Source organism: Oncorhynchus kisutch, linkage group LG11, assembly GCF_002021735.2.
Source record: "Oncorhynchus kisutch isolate 150728-3 linkage group LG11, Okis_V2, whole genome shotgun sequence".
NCBI lineage: Eukaryota > Metazoa > Chordata > Actinopteri > Salmoniformes > Salmonidae > Oncorhynchus > Oncorhynchus kisutch.
Genome location: NC_034184.2, coordinates 76,280,621 through 76,289,448, shown reverse-complemented (window position 1 = coordinate 76,289,448; position 8,828 = coordinate 76,280,621). Strand labels below are relative to the sequence as shown.

Below are 8,828 nucleotides of genomic sequence, written 5' to 3'. Positions count from 1 at the left end.
AGTTATGCTACCAAGCTAAATCCAGGCTGAAGGTGTAATACATCAGACAGCCATCCACATAAAGAGACGCACATGGAGTTATTGAACTGGGAACAGTTCCACTCAGAGAAAATTCACAAAATGACTTCACAATTACAACACAATCAGAAAGATTGTAACTATTTCACGAAGGGCAGAGTTTTAATGACCCTTTCAAAAATATATATTGCCGTTTTGAAAGTGCCATAACTGTAGTTGACTGTTATTTTGGAGGCAGTAATTGCAGAGGGACACAGTCTACAACATGAATCAAATAGTCAGTGGCAGTCAGCGCTGTTTCAGATGACGTTTTTTATATTTTTAAACATGGCCTTATTTATATTTCAGCATATTGGATGACTGTCATTCATATTCCATTCACCCAGTTAAATGTAACAGCAATAGGTTTAGGCTACTACATGATACTCTAATTTTCCCTATACCCATCATGATGTTGCTACAACCTAGCCTATGAATGAGTTCACAACGTATGTGCACACAGGTCGAAAGACTAATTCGATGTGACATGGACAGTGACATTCAATACCGCCTTGCACACTATTGCCTGCATCTAGCTGATAGTGGGTGTAATCATTAGTCCAACAGTTGCAAGCAAGAGTTTATTGGACAAATTCATGTAGGTTTATCCCCGTTTTGTTCAGTTTGCTTCTGTTTAAGCAAATGTTTAACCGAATCAGCGGAATGAATACACCTCTGATCACGCGTAAACAGGCCAGTTTCATAGCAGCCACGTTGTATTCCTTCTTGCATCTACTTTATGCGCTCCTTTCACTTTGTGGACTCAAATGCACAACACATCAGCTCTATGTGACCTTGCGAAAAAAAACATAAGCCAAACCACTAAACAGCCTACATCGTTGTCACCATATTAGCTAAAGTAACATCATAGTCAGCATAGCTAATAGAACTAACCCGTTAGTAAACCCGCTACAATCATGCAGTAATGTTAGTGTCGTCATTAAGCAGTTACACCGGCAGGCCCCATTGTCAATAAATTCATAAAACCAAAAGCTTACCTTGACTTGGAAGAGTTCGTGTTGTGTTGGATAGTCATAGCCAGCTAGCTAACATAGCATCCCTCTGAGCAGGGTGTTTCAGTAAGCTAAACTAGCTAGCTGCATTTGCTAAGTGAGTGACACTGGAAAAAAAAGACACCATTTCTCATTTAAGAAATTTTCCACAGAACTGTTACACTATTTTCTTTCTCTTGGAGTCAACTATTCACCACATTTGATGCACTGCAGTGCTAGCTATCTGTAGTGTATGTTTTCAGTACTAGAGTCATTCTCTGATCCTTTGATTGGGTAGACAACATGTCAGTTCACGCTGCAAGAGCTCTGATCGGAGGACGTCCTCCAACCTGAAGTTGTCATAATTACTGTGTAAGTCTATGGAAGAGGGTGAGAAGCATGCACCTCCTAGGTTGTCTTGAAGTCCATGAACTCAGGACGGCACTTAGCCGTCCTCCGGCGACACCAGGGTGCTACCCTACAATAATTTGGTATAGTTAGCTAAAAATTATAATGTATGAAATTCACTGAGGACAATAGTCCTCCCGAGGAACCGCCACTGAGTTAGACTGCAATATTACTGTAGTAAAAACGTGTTATTTTGGATGCAGCATACTGCAGTTAAGACGATTTTAACTGTAGTACAATGCACTATGACTGCAATCTTTTTTCGTAAGGGGGACAGCTCAGAGGAGCTGGGAAGAGGAATTATGCAGCTACCAATCAGAACATAACTGTATACACACAACTAACACCACATCAGTTTTCACAACATTTTATTTAGAAAGACTTAGAAATCTGGAACACAGTGCTTACATGCTTTTGGACATGGAAAAAAACAAAAGCTGAATCTGTGGATCACAGCAACTCACTAATAGCCCTCTTTGGGGACACTAACTCCTAGGCCCTAACCACCAGGCACTTCCCCTAGGTCCTAAACACTAGGCCCTAGAGATCAGAGGGTTGAATACATCTAAGCAATACGGTGGTAGCTCCATCTTGCTCTCTGATCCAACCCTCTAAGGTCTATGCATAAGTGGCTAGGGTGTAGGAGGGGTTCATTTGAGTTTGACAGCCTCTGCCCTCAGCTCCCCCAGGGCATCTGGGACTGCAGACTCTGCACAGTTGCGAGTTTAGGTACTCAAGAGCGATTCTCAAAGTTCATCTTTGCTCTGTGATAACTTTGTGGCGTGCTGTTCCAAGAACTTACTAAATCCTTCTATGGTTCTGTCTCCGCCCTCAAATTTGATTGGGCTCTGCTTGCTGTTGCTAGGCGCAAAGTAGATAGTGGGGAAGCCCTCCGTTTTGTAGCTGTCGTGAGGCACATCGTTGGCAGTGGCGTCCATTTTGGCAATGACCAGGTTCTTCTCACTCTTGTATTTCTTCCCCAGGGCTGTGTAGTCAGGTTCCAGCTTCTTACAGTGGCCACACCACGGGGCGTAGAACTCTATCAAAACGTCTTTCTTGGTATCCATCACGATGTCGTCAAAGGTTTTCCCAACCACTACCGTCACGGGGCCTTGGTTGTTCTTGGGCACTGGCTGAGATTTGACGATGGGCTTCAGTTTGCCTGTAGAAAGGGACAGACAAGATCAGACATGCTGAACACTAATATATAGTCTATTACACAATCTTGACAATTCTGGGTCAACCCTGTTAACTCAATAGGACCATGAAGACCTGTCACATATTGATGTTTGGCTGGCAGCAGACAAGGCACTCAACTCGGGTTAATCTGTAACTCAATACAACATGTGGTGTAAAGTCCTCTGACATACTTTCAGTTGACAATTGCTGTCAAGCTCACCCTTCTTGAAGGCCATGATGAAGTCCCTCAGCACCTCAGAGTCAAACTCATCAGGCTCCATGGCAAACTTCTTGCCGCCATCTCCCAGGATACCCACGTTGACTTCCTCCCCGCTGTCACTGAGCCCCAAGCTCTTCAACTCATCTGAGTAGTCCTCCTCGTCAGCGATGGCAAAGGTGTATTCTGGGAAATCCTTGGCCACCTCCAAAACCTTGCTCCTCCAGAACTGGGTCGCTGGAACAGAGAGAGGGGGGTAATCAGACCTGAGCTAAAGGCTCCAATGAACTAAGCCAAGGTTGTCCAAATCGGGGAGATCTACTGGAAGTGCAGTATTTTGTTCTAGCCCTTCTGCCTAACAAGGTATTATGGAAGCTACGCAGCTTAATATTTTGTGAAGACCCACAATATTCACATAATATCGTAAATAAGGGGTTGAGGACACCTTTCCTGTAGTCAAAGCTGAAGTCCACTCCGTAGTAAACGACAACCAGTGGTCTCTTGGTGTAACGTTTAGCGTCATTGCTTTGTTTCCTGTGACCCACCAGTGGCAGGATGTGTTTCTTAAAGAAGTCCTGCACCTCCGACACCTCTGTGGAGTCCTGGGGGGGGGGGGCAGGACATTATACATGAATAATTGCAGAATTCTATTTGGGTTAGGAAAGCATGCTTCATTGAATTCTGCTAGATTCAGATATCCTTGCATATTGCAGTGATATGGATAAATGGCATCCATCCAGTGAATCAGGCTGGGAATATATATTGCTCACCATGTCGGCTGCAGAGAGACAACAGAGCATGAGAAAACGAGTTTTGATCAGTCATGGAAATATGTGCTAAACATGGTGGCTCACTATTAAAAATGATGGATCCCAAGCTTTAGGATGAAAAATGCAAGAGTTTTGGCGCAGATAAAGCTGTCTAGCGCTAGCTAACTCTACCTAGCAAAACATTTATAATGTCATTTTTTTACAAATCGATATTTGGAAGTTGGAAGTCAAAGTATCAATTTAAGATTTCCCAAAATAGTATTGTGATATGTAACTGTATAGACCCCCCCCCAATCACAAGACTTACCTTCACAGAGAGTGTAAAAAGCTGACTAGTGTAACGCACGTAAACACACACCAGTTGGCAGACTTACTTTGATGGTGAGTGTATAGGAGTCTGTCTCGTATTTGGACCTGAACTTCTCAGGATGCACCATGACGACCTGGCTTGGGGAGGCCTTGAGGAGCTTGGCCACGTCTGAACTGAAGGTGTGGAGGAACTTGAAGTCCTCTCTAAGAATGTTACCTGGGAGGAGAGAAAAGAGGGGAAAACAACAACTATCCCCATTAGAATTAGAAGGCCGCACTGGGAGGACAGGAGTATGGATTACATATATCCTCTGTATACTACACATCATATGAAATATTCTATGTATCATGAACACTGACAAATACATTCTCAAAGTCAATGTAATTGATTGATTGTGCACTCACAGGCCTCTAGGTAGAGGTCATAGGTCATATCCTGCTCTGAGGAGAACACGCCCACTATGACAGCATCATCACCATCTTTGATTAACTCCTGCACCTGTTTCACCGTCTGCACCTGCTTGGAGGGTGGCCCCGCCTGCTCACTCATATAGTCAACGATACCTACAGAGAGCACACACAATAGTTTGTACCGTCGGCTATATCATTAACAAGGGACGTGTCCTAAAATCGTTAGCAGATATATTTAGTCATGGGGTAGTGACTGAAACAGTCTGAAGTGTGAACGTACCAATCTTCTCTCTGGGTCCGTTGTAGTCGAAGGCCTTCCCCTTCCTGAAGATCTTGAGGGTGGGGTACCCAGACACTCCGAAGCGGTTGGCGATGTCATTCTCCTGGGTGGCGTCTACCTTGGCCAGGGAGATGGGAGGAGAGCGCTGGCTCAGGGCCTTGGCTGCCTTCTCATACTCTGGAGCCAGCTGCTTACAGTGGCCACACCTGGAGTAGGGATCGGGCGTGGTTATTCAAATAGGCTGTGCCACATCCGGCCGTTATTGGGCGTCCCATAGGGCGGCGCACAATTGGCCCAGTGTCGTCCAGGTTTGGCTCGGGTAGGCCATCATTGTAAATAAGAATTTGTTCTTAAGTGACTTGCCTAGTTAAAAGGTTAAATATCAAAAAAATTATACCCAAACGGACGTTAGTATTCACTTTTAAAGACTTGTTGTGCACTGTAAATGTACTAGCCAGGGATGTAAATTTATGTTGATCTTTCTGCCGACTAACTGACCCTTATTAACTGGTTACATTTTTTTCAAAACGGTGGAATGATGTGACCAACAGAAAATACTACCAGAGATTTGTATAATGAGATGCTTATGTTTCTGCCCCAACAATGGGAGTCGTCCCAAGGCGGGAAGGCAGGTGACAAGCTCAAGACCAAAATAAGCCCATAGAAAAGCATTGGACTGATTTTGTCAAGAGTGAAAACCTCACACTTTGCCTTTTCCATACATACAAGGACCAGACATTTTTCATTAAGAGGTTAACGGAAACATGCAACAATAGCAAGCCTATCGTCTCAGTGACAAGGATAAAGCCTATTATAGAACGTGCAACTCCTGTAAAGAAACAGCTAATAAGTCATTTTCAAACATTTGCCCAAATACAATTAGCAGAACACACCGTTCTAAAACAGAGAACCTAAGGCAAGCTGGTCCATATGTAACAGAGATGAAAATCTCCGTTAGCAAAAACTATGATGGTTTGCTAATATGATTAGAATTGTGCCTTTGGCTTCTGGACCACGAAAGAAAGTGGATATGAAAACCAATAAAACTGGAGAGAAATGCTGGTTCATGGCATCAGGAGGTCTTTATAAAATTGTCTTCACATTTCTACGGATGGATTTTCGCAAGTCTTATTTGAAGCACGGTAGGACATCTCATTATTTAAAGTAAAGTCAAACGTTCAGGTTTAAAACAATTATCCTGCCTGAAGCTGACATTGCAGTGATGGGTGAAGCGTTGATAGTCAACGGTAGGCAGGCTATAGTCTGCAGCCGAATGGGAGGCGCCTTACGAGTAGAGAAATAAAATCAGCTTCTTTTTAAATAGTGGCCACCAAAGTGAACACGATTCTAAATACAAATTGTTATTTGTTGCGTAATGACTGGGCTTACAAAAGCAGGTTTCACTCCAGTAGACTACAGACTTTTTAAGGAGCTACTCACTATCTGACAGGTTGTAGGCTATTCCTCTCCTCTAACTAGGCTCTGTATGCTGTCTGACAGGTGGTAGGCTATTCGTCTCTAACTAGGCTTTGTAGGCTGTGCGCATGTAATAAAAAAATTCATGCCGACTAGCGAAAATACACGTGCCAATTTAATTCCACAAAATTATGCAAATGAACCTACAGACCGATAAGCATGACCAGCCAAATGCAGCAGCTAACCGATTAACGGTGAACCGTGTACATCTCTAGTACTAGCCTACAGTTCTGAGGATGTACAAAGTCATTCTTTTATTTTCAAGTACATGAATAACTCGTGTTGCGTTTTACATGAAAGGGCATTTTATTTTCATAGAGCAGCCAGCCCTGACAATGGTTACTTTCTGTATTTCATGTCCCCCCCTTTCAATAGCCTAGTGAGAACAGGCGAGCACCTTCGGGAGATTCCACAAGACATGACACAGGTCAATGCAAAACACTCACCAGAAAAGTTCTTGAAACAAAACCAGTTCCATCATAGGGAACATCAGACTTTTCTTTCACTGTTGCCGACATCTATCAGAGAATAGCAGTCAAAAAAACAACCGCACACTGTCAGCTGTTGTGGTACCGACATTTGACCCAAGAGCAACTTTTTTGGGGGGAGGGGGGGGGGGGGGGGGGGGGGTATCAACTATCCAAATATCTGCAAAAATGTCATTATTAGAATAGTGAAATATGGGAGGGAAAGTTATAACAGCACTATGAAGCTTCAGAAGGCAAGAATAACATTCATGAAGCTTCACAGTAGAATTGTTTCAACTTCATCTCCTCCACTCCTTCACCAGATAGAAAACACAAAGGCCATTATAGATTGAATTTCATAACTCAGTGCAGGTGACGCAGAGGAGATGAGGATGTGACTCTAGACTATTGTGATGCATCCTAAACATTGTGGGGGACTGACCTACCATGGGGCATAGAACTCCACCAGGATGATGTCAGCGCTGTTGACCACCTCGTCAAAGTTGTCCTTGGTCAGCACCAGGGTGGCCTCTGGAGGAGGCTTCCAGTCCGGCTGGGCCACTTCCATCACTCGAGCCACAATGTCTTAAACACAACCACAGTTACTAATGTTACTGTGGTGAAACTGAAAGTGGGTTACAAGCCACTCGAGCCACAAGACAAACCACAGTTACAACATTATAGTAGCATGTTTAATAGTCTGTTCCTGCTTTAGCTAAACAAGCTGACAATGTAGAGTTGTCAAAGGCTGAAAAATAGACTCAGGTACTGACTGGATCAGTCTTCTTTAGTAGACATCTCACCCTGCTCATTCCTGGCGCCATCATACTCCACAGGCTCCCCCTTCTTCATGATCTTGAAGGTGGGATATCCAGACACCTCGAACCTGCTCCCTAAGGAGCTGGACTTGGTGGCGTCCACCTTGGCCACAGGGATAGGGGGGTCATTCTCCTTCAGAGTCAGGGCAATCTTCTCATACTCTGAAGCAAACTGCTTACAGTGGCCACACCTGGGAGGGGAAGAAAACTGATTAGGATGTGTCAATTGATGGAATATTAACAACAAAAAATGGTGCAAATATCCCGTGTTTTGAGATTAAAGTCTGTTTTTCCTACTACATGTCGGCTACCAGGAATTGCACAATAGACGAAGCGGATGGACACGTCTCCAATGACTGCCAAATATTGACTTTCTTAACTATCCCTTTATGCAAACTTACCATGGTGCATAGAACTCAACCAGCACGGTGTCCTTCCCTTCCATGAACATGTCGAAGTTGTCGTCGTTCAAGACCAACACTCCGTTCTCATCCTTCACCTCTGTTACGTCATCTTTATCCTCTTCATCATTATCATCACCACCCTCCTCCTCCTCCTCGACGACTTCTTCCGCTACATCTGCAACACCATGGATAACAAAACAGTGAAATAAACATAACGTGTAGCAACGACAGTCTGACTGGACAACAAAGTTGGGATTGCATTGTAACATAACAAAGCCACGCCACAACATAACATAATACACGCAATGTTCGCACAACATACAAAAAATTAACTAACCAGCAGTCAAGTTAGCAGCTAGCTAGCCAGCCAACTAGCTAGCTAGTTAATAAGAGCTGTTATAATTAGAGGAGACGCCAACTACCTAACTAGCTTAGTAAACATTCCTGGCTAACTTAATTCATCCCAAAGTAGCCAGCTAGCTACTTACCATCAGCTTCACATCGGATGACAGTGGCAAAGTGGACAACGCCAAGTCCCACAATCAGTAGCAGCGCTATCTTTCTCATTGTCCGCTTTTCCAATGGAATGCTACCCGTGCAACGAGTGAGACTTCTCCTTTTTAACTAGTAACGTTAGCTGATGAAAGTCACCAAATCGTGTATTAATAGAAATCTCTGTAGATATGTTTCGAATCCTGAAGTGGGGTTACAAACTGATCTTTGGCTTGTGGATTCTAGCTAAAGACTTCGGAAATCAGGCTAATACACTGACTTGCCACATTCTAATTGGCTGTCATCATCGGCTTTCCTCCAATTGCGTACCGCCACTTAATTCCTGGATCCAGGACGTTCGAGTGTGCCATTGGATAGTCGACCAGTTGTTGTAATGTCATTGGACTGAATGGTCTACTGTATTTTCAACAGTAAACATAGAACAAGCAAAAGTTTAACGCGTACTTTTGATGTCAAGGACGTCTGTCTCTAGATTTCAACAATGTAACTGTCGTGTAAACATTAGCGAGCCCTGTTTTCATTCTTCC

General features: G+C 43.7%; 1 protein-coding gene across 1 annotated transcript; it reads right to left on the bottom strand.

Annotated features, from left to right (window-relative positions):
- Positions 1-1,808: 1,808 nt before the first annotated feature.
- On the bottom strand, positions 1,809-8,584 carry LOC109899212 (protein disulfide-isomerase A4). Its single transcript, XM_020494264.2, has 10 exons — positions 8,277-8,584; positions 7,786-7,963; positions 7,370-7,575; positions 7,013-7,151; positions 4,624-4,829; positions 4,338-4,496; positions 3,998-4,149; positions 3,299-3,455; positions 2,857-3,090; positions 1,809-2,619 (listed from the first exon to the last, which is right to left on the bottom strand). The coding sequence occupies exons 1-10, from the start codon at positions 8,353-8,355 to the stop codon at positions 2,204-2,206; spliced, it is 1,926 nt and encodes a 641-aa protein (XP_020349853.1). The 5' UTR covers positions 8,356-8,584; the 3' UTR covers positions 1,809-2,203.
- Between the last annotated feature and the right edge of the window lie 244 nt (positions 8,585-8,828).